Here is a 14,840-nt window from a genome sequence, read left to right on the forward strand (position 1 = left end):
ACGGCAGAATGGAAGGAGGCGGTTCTTCTGGGGAATACACGCACCCATGGCTATAGCTAGAACCCATGCTTCAGTTTTCTGAAAGGAATAAAGAGTTGTTTTGTTTTAAATGTTTGCCTTGTTTGCCTAAAACAAACCACATCACAGCCTACAAAAACTTGCCATCTGACCTGTGGAAGCATATTGAGGTATGCAAACGTTTTATTCCAAGAGAATAAATGAAGTTGCAATGAAGTTGTATGTGCTTTTAGAACTAGCGATAACATTGCAATAGCTATGCAGTCTGGTTAGTCAAATGACTTTCTATGGATTTGCCTGCCAAATTGCTATAGCCTTGTCCACGGCTAACGATAACATAACTAGTTAACCTGGACACTGTTAGTTAGCATGTAAAAATTGAGTTACACTAACATGAATAATGTTAACTTATCTGAAATGTTTTAGCATAATCTTGCCAAATAAACAAAATATAGAAATCTTTCTTTTCTAGTAATGTTAGCTACCCAATATAATTTCGAGTTTGAAAAGATTTTGCTAACATGTCAGGTGGAGCTTCACTGACTAGCTAGCTTAACGTTAAACCACCATGATTCTATATGTGCATGAATACATACGCACACGTAAGACCTGTGAGATGGACAGTATTGTGCTAGTCAGTCACAACAAATTGCTGGAATGTTTTGTTTTGATGTCAGATGATGGTCTTGCACTTTTTTGTCTTGCTTAAAGCAGTGTTGCTGTTGGGCAGTTATTAAGCTCAAGGTGTGGACCTGGGTTTTAAGCAGGTTGGATTGTCAGTTTTATTTTCTGAGCAAGCTGCATTTACAGCTATTCCACTGTCTTCCTGATTAACATACATGTGTGCACACACTGCCAGAGCTGTGTCAGAACACTACCATGCTGCTTTGTGGGGGTGGGGAGGAGTGTTACAATTTAAAAAAAAAATGAAAATGACAATGGCTTTTTTTTCAGTTCAGTTGTGTTTCATTTTGTAACATTCTAGCAGGTGTTTTACAGGTTCTACAATCTAGTCAGTGAATCCAGTCGGTTGCTTGAGGCATTAGGTTTTGTAAGCGCTGTGGCAATAATACAACAATGCATTGACAGAAAAGGTACTTTTAATACTTAAGTATTTTTAAAAGCAAATACTTCAGTACTTTAACTTCAGTAAAAATGTGACTGTACAACTTTTACTTGTATTGGAGTAACATTTGACCAGTGGGATCTGTATTTTGACTTAAGTAATGAAGTTTGATACTTTGTCCACCTCTGTTAATAATTTGCTTGTTTCCTGTCCACAAACATGGCAATAAGTTCTTGGGTTAAACCCTTTGGTGACTGACCCCTTGAAAATGGTTCCTCCAGGAACCATGACGTTTCAGTTGTCAAGACAACGGAAAAACTAAAATACAAATACAAATACAAGAGCATTTTGTTTTGTGCACAAGAGCATTGTGACGTATCTTTCTGTTTTTGTATTTTAGTTTTTCTGTTGTCTTGACAACTGAAACGTCATCGTTCCTGGAGGAACCATTTTCAAGGGGTCAGTCACCAAAGGGTTAATCCACTAGACTCCACTTTTGGATTATTAATCCATTCTGAATGAGAATGCCCTGCATGCATGGTTTTATGTTGGCTTCTGGTACATCCATACAGTTTTAAATACAATACCTACAATTAAAAACAGTTTGTTTTTATTGCATTTATTTAATTTCTGGGCTCCCATCTGTAACAGGGAGTGATGCATCCCATTAATACACTTTATGATAGATTATTAGATTCTAATAGAATAGAGGAGCCAAAATAATTGGGGATCTTTTTTAATGGGCCTCGACTTGTTACAAGTATGAATACGTGGGCCTTAAAGTGCATATCCTAGACCAATTTCGTTTTTTTTTTTATATGAAAGTATGTCCCTTTACACACTCATCCAGAAGGGTAATTTTGCACAAGGCCATCTGTCTACAGCAGAAAAAAATAAAATTAAAGCCGCTAGCGGCCTTGACGGGCCCTCGCACGTGTGGTTCCGCAACCCAGGACATTCCGCCACCCAACAAAACAGTCACGTCATATAATTCATCAAATGTTCAAAGGTGATGTGCATGTTGCAAATGCCATGACTGCTTGGCGGATGAGAGATAGACAGACAAAGACTGTAAGTGTGTGTGTGTGTGTGTGTGTGTGTGTGTGCGCGTTTCTGTGGTGTGAAAATGTACATTTATATATGTACAAAACTGTACATGTGTCTCCTCCTTATCTCTATCTCACGCTGTAATCTTAAGTCATCTTAGCTTTCCTGTGTCTGCAGTGTGTGTGTGTGTACATGCAGAGTTTTCATATGTCTGCAACAAAATGCACAATGATAGCAGATCACTAATATATAGATTTAGGCACTGCCTAAAAGCGGAGCTCCCATCTGTTTCTGGGTTTTAGAATTTTCTTATATCATAGCCAATCTCTTTTGTTTTATTTCTTTACTGGCTAGCACTGGCCACTAGGCGGTGTGTATGACTGGTAATTACTAACACTGGCCACTAGGTGGTGTGTATGACTGGTAATTACTAACACTGGCCACTAGGTGGTGTGTATGACTGGTAATTACTAACACTGGCCACTAGGTGGTGTGTATGACTGGTGGTACACGTACATGGACAAACCACAAAAAATCGACTCGATGGGTTTACCATTTTTTCTGAGGTATGGTGCTCCGCTGGAGCGCCGCTATTATTGTGTGTGTGTGTGTGTGTGTGTGTGTTTGTCAGAGGGAGAGAGAAAGTGTGTGTCTGAAAGAGAGTGTGCTCATAGATGTTGCGTGTGCATGTGAGTGCATACTTGAGAGTGTATGTGTGTATGCATAAATATGCATGTGAGTGTATGAGTGTGCACAGAATTGTATATATGTTATATCATCAGACTCACGATATCCAATATTTTGTAAAGTTTCAGATCAATCCATCAATGAATTGAACATTTTTTTCCCCATTTCCTGCTTGGCCAGATGGTGGCGCTGTGCTAGGCATCTGAATTACACATGTGAATATCATCACAATCATAATACACAATATTTTGTAAAGTGTCATATCAATCAGTTAAGGCATTGCCAATTTCTGGCACATTTCCTGCTTGGTCAGGTGGTGGCGCTATAACAGGCAGGCCCATTGGGCGTCAGGTTATCAAAATAATCATAATATCTATTGAAGTAAGAAGTGTCCAACCATACAGTCAATGCACTGTGGCTTTCTGACACGTTTCCTGTTTATGTGGCAAGATATTAAAATCATAAAGGCCCATCCATTATCCGTAACCGCTTATCCTGCGCAGGGTCACGGGCAAGCTGGAGCCTATCCCAGCTGACTATGGGCGAGAGGTGGGGTACACACTGGACAAGTCACCAGTTCATCACAGGGCTGACACATCGAGACAAACAACCATTCACACTCACACCTACGGTCAATTTAGCACCTCCAGTTAGCCTAACCACACGTCTTTGGGGGAAACTGGAGCACCCAGAGGAAACCCACGCAGACATGGGGAGAACATGCAAGCTCCACACAGAAAGGCCCCCATCGGGGGCACTGGACTCGAACCCAGAACCTTCTTTCTGTGAGGCAACAGTGCTAACCACTAAACCACCGTGCTGCCCCAAGACTGTAATATAATAAGCCTAATATTTATTAAGCTAGTTCTACATATCACGCTACAATGTTTTTACTCCATGAATAGCGGCTACATTATAGAGATTCTTCATTAATGTATTCATGGAGTAAAAACACTAAAGCTACCTGCACGTTTCTGGAGGAAAGTTGCTATTTCTGTTAAGGCAAGGCAAGGCAAGTTTATTTATATAGCACATTTCATACACAGTGGCAGTTCAATGTGCTTTACAGAAGTAAAAGCAGAACAGTAAACAATAGAAAATAAAATTACATAAAATAATTGGGGAAGAAAAATAATAAGAATTAAACAATAGTAGAAATTAAATTAATAAAATGAAATAAAGTTAATCAGCCTCGAGATTAATTATTATTATGGGTTTAACTCATAAAGCGTGCTCTTCCCGTGGCTCTTCCACGAGGATCACCAAAAATCGTCCCGCAGACAAAATCTACGAGGATAAAGCGCGCTCTTCCTGTGGCTCTTCCACGAGGATCACCAAAAATCGTCCCGCAGACACAATCTACGAGGATCACCAAATAAAATCGTCCCGCAGACAAAATCTACGAGGATCACCAAAAATCATCCCACAGACAAAATCTACGAGGATCACAGTAACAAAGAATTAAAGTAAAAGTAAAATCATTAAAATCCAAGATTAAAAAGAAATTAAAATAAAGAAAGTAAAATCATTAAAATCAAAATTAAAAGAAATTATGTTAAAGGAAATTAATTACTTAGGTAAAAATTAATCAAGTGAAAGCATCTGAAAACAGCTTTGTCTTGAGCCTGGATTTAAAACTAACAACAGTAGGAGCATTTTTGATATCATCTGGAAGTTGGTTCCAAAGCTTAGCAGCATAGCAACTAAAGGCTGCTTCACCACACTTCGTTTTGACAGCTGGTATTACTAGCAAGTTTTTCTCTTGTGATCTTAGAGACCTAGTTGGTGCATATAATTGAAACATATCCAGTAGGTAGCTGGGTCCCATCCCATTTAATGTTTTAAATAGAAGTAGTGCTTTAAAGTCAATTCTATAGCTCACTGGAAGCCAGTGCAGAGACCTTAGGATTGGAGTGATATGAACTACCCTTTTTGTTCTTGTAAGAACCCTTGCTGCTGCATTTTGGATTAGTTGAAGCTCTTTGATGGTCTTTTTTGGAAGACCTGTGAAAAGGCTATTGCAGTAATCAACCCTACTGGAGATGAAAGCATGAATAAGTTTTTCTAGATCATGTTTTGACATGAGACCCCTGAGTTTAGAAATGTTTTTTAGGTGATAGAATGCAGACTTTTTTACCACTTTCATATGACTGTTGAAGTTAAGTTCGCTGTCAATAAGGACACCAAGGTTTTTGACAGTATCCTTTGCTTTAAGCCCCTTAGTTTCAAGAACAGTGGCAATCCTAAGCCTTTCCTCCTTTTTGCCAAATATAATTGCTTCAGTTTTATCTGCATTCAGCTGAAGAAAATTGTGAGACATCCATTTGTTAATTTGGTCAATGCATCTATGAAGAGACTCAAGAGGGGCATAGTCATTAGGTGACATAGCTAAGTAAAGCTGAGTGTCATCTGCATAGCTATGGAAGTTTATTGAGTTATTCTTAATAATTTGTCCAAGTGGGAGCATATAAAGGTTAAATAGTAATGGTCCCAGGATTGAGCCCTGGGGAACCCCACAGTTCAAGGACACGGGTGATGAACTGTGGCCTCCAATGACCACATAAAAAAATCTTTGTTGTAGGTAAGATTTTAACCAGTTGATTACTATACCAGTAAATCCAACCCAATGCTCCAGTCGATGTAACAGTATGGAATGATCTACCGTGTCAAATGCAGCACTTAAGTCTAAAAGCACCAAGACTGATGTTTTACCAGCATCAGAATTAAGACGTAGGTCATTCATGACTTTAGTAAGAGCTGTTTCAGTGCTATGATTGGCACGAAAACCTGACTGAAACTTATCAAAACATCCGTTTAATGTCAGGAAGGCAGTTAATTGATTAAAAACAATTTTTTCAATTATTTTACCAACGAATGGCAAATTGGATATGGGCCTGTAGTTGTTGAGTACTGAGACATCCAGGTTATTCTTTTTTAGTAGGGGTTTTACAACCGCTTTTTTTCAGAGATGAGGGAAACATGCCAGTTCATAAGGAGGTGTTGATAATCTGAAGTACCTCGTCTGATATTAGGTGAAGAACAGATTTGAAAAAGACTGTAGGGAAAATGTCCAGTTCAGATGTGGAGGAGCTGAGACTTTGTACTGTTTTTCTCAGAGTCTCAACATCAATTAAATTAAATGTTGACATTGTATTACGACCCCCTCTCTCGTTATCCAATGGTTCCAGATTTTGAAGTGTTTACACCTGTGTGGCTATATTCATACGTATTTTATCAATCTTTCCTTTGAAAAAAGATGCAAAGTCGTTGCATGTATTAACTGAGAGAAATTCAGAAGGCATTTGTTTTGATGGGTTTGTTAGCTTTTCAACTGTAGAAAATAGCACACGGGCATTGTTGATATTCCTATTAATAATGTCAGCAAAAAAAGACTGTCTTGCTTTAGAAATTTCTAAGTTGTATTTACATAACATCCCTTTGTAGATTTGATAATGAATCTGGAGTTTAGATTTACGCCATTTTCTTTCAGACTTTCTACATTCCCTCTTTAACATTTTAACTGTTGGATTTAGTTTCCAGGGTGCTTTTCCTTTGTCTATGACTCTTTTGGTTTTAAAAGGAGCAATAGCATCCATAATATGATTCATTCTTGAATTAAAAATTTCCATTAGATCATCTGCACAATCTGAAGATTGACATGGGAGTTCTGAGAGTGCCTGCTCAAAAAGAGCTGCTGTGCCATTGGTAATTACCCTCTTTTTTACAGTCACAGACTTGTTTTGAAAGTGAGGGGAAATGGAAACATCAAAGAAAACACAGAAATGATCAGATATACCCAGGTCCATGACACTAGTAGATACATTAAGACCCTTAGTGATGACAAGGTCGAGGGTGTGGCCATGGGAGTGCGTTGGCCCTTGTACATGTTGTGTTAGGTTGAAGGCATCAATCAGTGTAAGAAATTCATTTGCATATGTGTTATCTGGATTATCAACATGGAAATTAAAATCCCCAGAAATAATAAGATTGTCAAACTCTAAACAAATATTTGACAACAGTTCCCCAAACTCCTCTAGGAACAGTGGTGCAGAAAGTCTTGGTGGTCTGTAAATAGTCAACACTAATATGTTAGAAGAACATTTTAGGATTGCACTTAGGTATTCAAAAGATGTAAAATCACCAAGAGTTGTCTGTTTGTACTGAAAACATGCCTTGTATATATTTGCTATTCCTCCTCCCCGTTTATTGGCTCTTCCAACACTCATGAAATCAAAGAGTGGGGGAGTAGCTTCAATAAGAGTAATAGAGCTACTTGATTGTTCAAGCCAAGTTTCAGTAAGAAGCATAAAATCCAGTTTGTGTGTACCGATGAAGTCATTAATTAAAAAAGGCTTATTAAGTGATCTTACATTCTGAAGAGCTAGTTTTACAGTGAATGTGGGGATAATTTCCACAGAAGCGTTCTGTGGTTGTTTTGGAACTGGAAGGAGATTTGACGAGTTTACCCCATTGATAGGATGAATAAGAACACCTCTCCTTCGTGTTAGCACAGGAATAGAAAAGTACGTCATGGGTCCCAGCTTATTTTCAAAACTACCATCTGGACCCAGATTATATCAGTTCGTTCCAACATGAAGGTCTTCACTGCTGCTGGTGAACTGTAGCTGTGCACATGGTCCTTGAGTCTTATCTGTAATCACAGGGGGAGGTGGTGCCCTCTGTTTCTTGGGTGCTGTGGCAGTTGGATATATCATTAGAGATTTTGGGGTACACAAGGCCTGACCATGAGACAGCTCTGTGTACGGGACTTGATTTGAGTGTCCTCTTGGGCCTGATGAGCATCAACAACGCTTTTTCTGAGGTCCTCAGAAATCTCCTTTGTTCGTGCCATGATACACTTCCACAATCATGTGTTGTGAAGATCAGACTTTGATAGATCCCTGTTCTTTAAATAAAACAGGGTGCCCACTCACACCTGATTGTCATCCCATTGATTGAAAACACCTGACTCTAATTTCACCTTCAAATTAACTGCTAATCCTAGAGGTTCACGTACTTTTGCCACTCACAGATATGTAATATTGGATCATTTTCCTCAATAAATAAATGACCAAGTATAATATTTTTGTCTCATTTGTTTAACTGGGTTCTCTTTATCTACTTTTAGGACTTGTGTGAAAATCTGATGATGTTTTAGGTCATATTTATGCAGAAATATAGAAAATTCTAAAGGGTTCACAAACTTTCAAGCACCACTGTAGTTCTCTGGCATAAGTGTTTTCAGGATTATCTACATGCAAATTAAAATCCCCAGAAGTTAAGACAGTCAAAGTCTAAGCAAATGACTGACAACAGTTCACCAAACTCTTCCAGAAAAGCTTTGGCTGAATGTCTCAGAGGCCTGTAAATAGTTAATAACAATGTGTTAGGAGAGCATGTAACAAGTGCACATAAGTGTTCAAAGGATGTAAAATCACCAAGTGAGGACTGTTTACATTGAAAAGAGGCTTTGAATATATTTGCGATCCCTCCACCTTTCCCATGTCGGGTAGCACTCATGAAATTAAAATTTGGGGGAGTTGCTTCAATAAGGGTGGTAGCACTCTTTGCTTGAGCCAGCCATGTTTCAGTTAGAAGCAAAAAATCAAGATTGTGTTTGCAAATAAGATCATTAATTAAAAATGACTTGTTTGAAAGTGATCTAACGTTCAGAAGAGCTAGCTTTACAGAAAGTCTAGAAGTAATATCCGCTTGGCCACTCTGATGTTGTTTTGAAACAGGAAGGAGACTAGACTGGTTTACCCCCTGGGTTAAATATGCTCTATGCTTTCTATTTCTTATCAACACAGGAATAGAGAATGGCATAGGCATACTGGGTCCCAGCTTGTTTTCAAAACTACACCCAATGCAGGGACCCACATCACATCATACGAGACTCTGTATATTCCATGAGGTTGGGAGGGGGAAGGATTGGAGATGTCATGTATTTTTTAGATGGTGAAAAAGATTGATAGACAGCTGAAAGTCCTAGGCGAACACAGTTCAGTCTGTTGGTTGATTTTCGATGAATTGGGTACACTGCTTGTCGCGAATGATTTGGACTGGAAAAAGAGAGTGCAGCCATTGGCAGCAATCTCTGCATACTTTTAGGGAAATCCATGCAGGGGGGAGACGGAGATGGTACAACAAAGTCAGAAGAGCGAGACTGAGATTGGGACTTTGGTGAGGTCTTTGTGACTGTCTCCATGACTGTCTCCATAGTGACTGTCTCCCTGACAGTCTCTGTGATACTTGCCTGGGGTCGAGATGTGGATGATGCAGCCTTGGCATGATTGTCTTTGGTCAGGTCCTCAATCTGGATGGGCGATGCAGATATCCGTGGCTGCCCATTGTTAACAACATGCTCACATTCTCCATGTGATTGTTGATGTCCTTGGCAGTCTGCCCCAGATGGTCCTTGGCAGTCTGCCCCAGATGGCTGCGTCCTTGTTGAAGCATCTCTGCTGTGCTTGCATGGGTAGTTGTTTTGGCTTTGCAGAGGTATTGTTGATATCTGTAACTGGGTCAGTCTGTGAGCACTTATTAGCAGTTCTGCTCAATGTTGGCTGAGAAAAGAATGCATGCTGGAGAGAGAGGCTGTAGTGATCAGCCAAAACTTTGGTCCCAATCCAGCTGAGTTCAGTGCTATTTGGCTTGAAGAATTCTCTGCGATTCCAGAAAAGGTTAAAATTGTCTATGAAGTTCATACCAAATGAAAAACAAGTTTTTCTAAGCCAGGTGTTAAGACTGAAGAGTCTAGTAAATGCAAAACTTCCCCTTGCAGGGAGTGGGCCACTGATAAAAGACTGTATTCTAGTCTTATAGAGGTCAGAAAAAAGTTTTCTGAAATGATCTTGGACAAACAGCTGTTCTCTGAAAACATCATTTGCTCCCACATGCACAATACGTTTGATAGTTTTATGCTCAGACATGAGTTTCAAAATGCTGTCTTTGGTGAAAGAGATGGATGCATTTGGAAGGCAGCAAATAATCATCCCATGCCCTTTTAAATGTCTTACAGTGGAATCACCAAGAACAAGGGTTGTGGGATCAGGTGGTGTTACGAGCTGCTTTTTGCCTCTTCACACAGCTCTTCGGTTGTGGTGCGATCTCTTTCTATGATGTGCTTGTCCACCTGAAAATTCCGCTTCCACATCCCTGAGGCATTCAAATTTGTTCTGAAGCCTTATGAACTGTGGATTTTCCATAGGACTGTAAATCCTATTGTAGTTTGTAGACCTGGCTCTATTTCTAATAGCATGGCTGTGGAGCATGGGTTGCATAGTATCAGAACGAACTGGTGTTGAGGTAATTACTCTTCTGTTTTTATTTTTGGGCCTGCCACCCATCGTGTGCCAGTTTTTTGTACTCACATTTTGCTCTGTTAGATTGATGTATTCATCCACTCGATATGCAATGCCATCGGCCTGTCGGGGTGCAATCTTTTTTTTGCTCTGCCTAACTCAAACGAGATATCTCACTTACTGTCAACCTACCTACAGTAGGTTTCCCCTTGCAAACCTGCCATGCACACTATTGTTGTTCCATGTTCTCCTGATGGTGGACTCATGGATATTAACATTAGTCAATGTGAGAGAGGCCTTTGGTTGCTTAGAAGTTACCCTGGGTTCGTTTGTGACCTCAGGGAGTGATCTTTGTTGGCTGATTAACTTCTGGGGAGGGTAACAGTGATCTTGAAATTCCTCCATCTGTCTGACTATGGATTGGTGGAGTCCAAACTCTTTGGAGATGGTTTTGTAACATTTTTTCATTCTGATGAGCATCAGCAAGTCTTTTTCAGAAATCTCTTTTGTTCGTACAATTGTACACTTCCACAAATGTGTTGTGAAGATCAGACTCAGAGAGCTCTGTTCTTTAAATTAAATTTTAAAAGGCAAACACTCACACTTGATTGTGACCCAATTGATTGAAAACACCTAACTCTAATGTCACCATCAAATTAACATCCTAGAGGTTGACATACTTTGCCACTTGCTAATATATTGGCTAATTTTCCTCAATAAAACAAGTGACCAGGTATAATATGTTTGTCTCATTTGTACAGTTGGGTTTTCTTTATCTACTTTTAGGACTTGTGTGAAAATCTGATGTTTTAGGTCATATGCAGAAATATAGAAAATTCTAAAGGGTTTACAAATTTTCAAGTATCACTGTATTTATCACTTATCGTCATATTTATTCAAGCATCACTGAATTCAGTCCTGCCTTGCTGAAGGCCATTTCCTGAAGCGACACTCCCACACCTGCTACCACTCCTCTCCCATCAGCCAGGGCTTTTTAAGAACTGTTCGGAGCTACTCCATTTGCCAGACTCTCTCGTAGACTTTCCTTGCCTCACTATAGCTCATTGGTATTGTGTCTTCTTGATTCCCCCTGCCTGAATTTCTCCTTGTTTCTCTGTCCAGTTTTTTGTCCCTGTTTTTGCCTGCCTGTTCTTTTGGATTGTGTCTTTTGCTACCTCTGCCTGGATTTCCCTTGTCCCTATGTTCATCAGTTTTTGTGAAGATTTTTCTGTCCTGTTTTTTGTCCCTGATCGTGTCTACCTGCTCCTGTGTTTTTGACCTCCTGGCCTGTTTTTTGACTACCAATTTTTGCCTGAGCCCTACTGTACCTTTTTGCCTTTCTGCCATCTACTTCATTTAAAGAAGTTCTCGCTTTATACTGCCTGTTTTGAGTCTGCTCTTGGGTCCTCAGCTCACCACTCCTGACAAGTTTACTAAAACATTCTATGCCTGAGGACCCTCCAGATCCACACCTTTGCCTAGTAAAAAGATATTCACAAAAGGTTTGACTAAACCAGTATGCTTTTGGCCTAGACTTAAACATGAGATTGTGTCTGAGTCCTGAACACTACTTGGAAGGCTTTTCCACAACTGTAGGGCTTTGTAAGAAAAGGCTTTGCCCCTTGTTATGCCCCTTCACTGATTGTTAGGTTTATATAAGTATTATTCTTGACCAAGAAGGCAGTAATTTATTAAAATGGTGACAAAATTAAGGATTAACTTAAGGTTCAGTTAAAAATGACCTGTCTCGGCTGGACCTTGTTTGGTAACATTTTGTTTATTTTTTGATATGAATGTGTATTCATTCAGAGAGGTATCTGAAAGATTCACCAAGGTCTGTTTTGGTGTCAGATCGATCCACACACACTCTGAAATGGTAGAATTAAGGTTCATGTTTATGTTAATTCATGTTTAGTTGAAACTTAGGTTTATAGCTTCTTAAAAGCTTGAAATATACTATGGTAGTGATTTGGATCCCGTAATTAATGAATGCATTCCATGATTAATGTTAGTTTTATAGTTTTAGATTAGTTTCATAATGACATTATAATTATAGTTAAGATCTTATGATTCTAAGGGTTTTTAGTTTAAAAGCAAAAACCTAATTTAGTCATGAGTTTAATCCTGTTAGTTGTTTAATTGTTCTCTCTCTTTCAGACATATTCTCATTGTTCTTATATTTAAGTTGTTCTTATTTTTATGTTTATTTTCTTACAACATTCTTTGTTTTAGCATTATTAAAGACATATTATTTGTTATTTTGCTTATGTTGATGAAATCAAGATGTAATTTACTGACTTAACACACATTCATGTGTTAAGAAATTATGTTAAATTATTAGATCCTTTCTGTGCAAACTAATGTCTTTGACCTTCTCTGAATAGACTCCGTAGACTAGACATTCTGTGTTTAGACATTCCATGCTCTATGTAATGAATATTAACCATAATATTGACCATAAGCCGAGACTCTGATATCTATCTGTACCTTACTGTCATCAGAAATATGTTTTTATATTATGATTGATTCAAGATCATTACCCACTTCTACATACAGTGGTGCTTGAAAGTTTGTGAACCCTTTAGAATTTTCTATATTTCTGCATAAATATGACCTAAAACATCATCAGATTTTCACACAAGTCCTAAAAGTAGATAAAGAGAACCCAGTTAAACAAATGAGACAAAAATATGATACTTGGTCATTTATTTACTGAGGAAAATGATCCAATATTACATATCTGTGAGTGGCAAAAGTATGTAAACCTCTAGGATTAGCAGTTAATTTGAAGGTGAAATTAGAGTCAGGTGTTTTCAATCAATGGGATGACAATCAGGTGTGAGTGGGCACCCTGTTTTATTTAAAGAACAGGGATCTATCAAGGTCTGAGCTTCATAACACATGTTTGCGGAAGTGTATCATGGCACGAACAAAGGAGATTTCTGAGGACCTCAGAAAAAGCGTTGTTGATGCTCATCAGGCTGGAAAAGGTTACAAAACCATCTCTAAAGAGTTTGGACTCCACCAATCCACAGTCAGACAGATTGTGTACAAATGGAGGAAATTCAAGACCATTGTTACCCTCCCCAGGAGTGGTCGACCAACAAAGATCACTCCAAGAGCAAGGCGTGTAACAGTCGGCGAGGTCACAAAGGACCCCAGGGTAACTTCTAAGCAACTGAAGGCCTCTATCACATTGGCTAATGTTAATGTTCATGAGTCCACCATCAGGAGAACACTGAACAACAATGGTGTGCATGGCAGGGTTGCAAGGAGAAAGCCACTGCTCTCCAAAAAACTTGCTACTTGTCTGCAGTTTGCTAAAGATCATATGGACAAGCCAGAAGGCTACTGGAAAAATGTTTTGTGGATGGATAAGACCAAAATAGAACATTTTGGTTTAAATGAGAAGCGTTAAGTTTGGAGAAAGGAAAACACTGCATTCCAGCATAAGAACCTTATCCCATCTGTGAAACATGGTGGTGGTAGTATCATGGTTTGGGCCTGTTTTGCTGCATCTGGGCCAGGATGGCTTGCCATCATTGATGGAGCAATGAATTCTGAATTATACCAGCAAATTCTAAAGGAAAATGTCAGGACATCTGTCCATGAACTGAATCTCAAGAGAAGGTGGGTCATGCAGCAAGACAACGACCCTAAGCACACAAGTCGTTCTACCAAAGAATGGTTAAAGAAGAATAAAGTTAATGTTTTGGAATGGCCAAGTCAAAGTCCTGACCTTAATCCAATCAAAATGTTGTGGAAGGACCTGAAGCGAGCAGTTCATGTGAGGAAACCCACCAACATCCCAGAGTTGAAGCTGTTCTGTACGGAGGAACGGGCTAAAATTCCTCCAAGCCGGTGTGCAGGACTGATCAACAGTTACCGCAAACGTTTAGTTGCAGTTATTGCTGCACAAGGGGGTCACACCAGATACTGAAAGCAAAGGTTCACATACTTTTGCCACGCACAGATATGTAATATTGGATCATTTTCCTCAATAAATAAATGACTAAGTATAATATTTTTGTCTCATTTGTTTAACTGGGTTCTCTTTATCTACTTTTAGGACTTGTGTGAAAATCTGATGATGTTTTAGGTCTTATTTATGCAGAAATATAGAAAATTCTAAAGGGTTCACAAACTTTCAAGCACCACTGTAGACGCACACCCATTACACACACACATGAAGACAAAACATAAACACAGAGATACTATAAGATGTTTCCAAGAATGTTTCCATTTTGACGAAGTGACTGTGCGAATAAACTGGCATGTGAACTCTCTGGTGTTCCCCTGTCTGTTTCTATCGACCTGTTTCATTCATCCTCGGATCCGAGGGGGGCCCACGAAGGAATCGGGGTCTCTGACTGGGTTGAACCCCAACACTATTTTAGGTACCAACAAATAGCCTGCACCTTTTGATCTAAGTTTGGTCATAAATGATGAAAATTTCACTCTGGTACTGTGGTGCAAGACCATTCAGTGTTTTATAGGTCAATAGTAGTATTATATAAATCAGTGTGAAATTGAATTGGGAGCCAATGTGATATGGATAAGATAGAGGTGATGTGGTCATACCTTCTGGTTCTAGTAAAGACTCTTGCTGCTGCATTCAGAACTAACTGGAGCATATTTATTCACCTACTGGGACAACCAGACAGAAAGTCATTACAATAATTCAACCTAGAGGTAACAGCAGCATGAATTAGTTTTTC

The 14,840-nt window shown here is 39.1% G+C and overlaps 1 protein-coding gene across 6 annotated transcripts in view; it reads right to left on the reverse strand.

Moving 5' to 3' along the window:
- The window catches only part of zgc:136493 (uncharacterized protein LOC692276 homolog), a 75,242-nt gene that overhangs the window by 43,645 nt on the left and 16,757 nt on the right, over window positions 1–14,840 (reverse strand). For all 6 annotated transcript variants that reach the window (XM_060921339.1, XM_060921336.1, XM_060921334.1 and 3 more), the window contains one exon: window positions 14,704–14,769. In XM_060921339.1, the coding sequence (XP_060777322.1) occupies window positions 14,704–14,756 (53 nt within the window). In that variant the 5' untranslated portion in view covers window positions 14,757–14,769. The remainder of the gene's footprint in view (window positions 1–14,703; window positions 14,770–14,840) is intronic.

This window comes from Neoarius graeffei, chromosome 5, assembly GCF_027579695.1.
Source record: "Neoarius graeffei isolate fNeoGra1 chromosome 5, fNeoGra1.pri, whole genome shotgun sequence".
In the NCBI taxonomy this organism is placed as follows: Eukaryota; Metazoa; Chordata; class Actinopteri; order Siluriformes; family Ariidae; genus Neoarius; species Neoarius graeffei.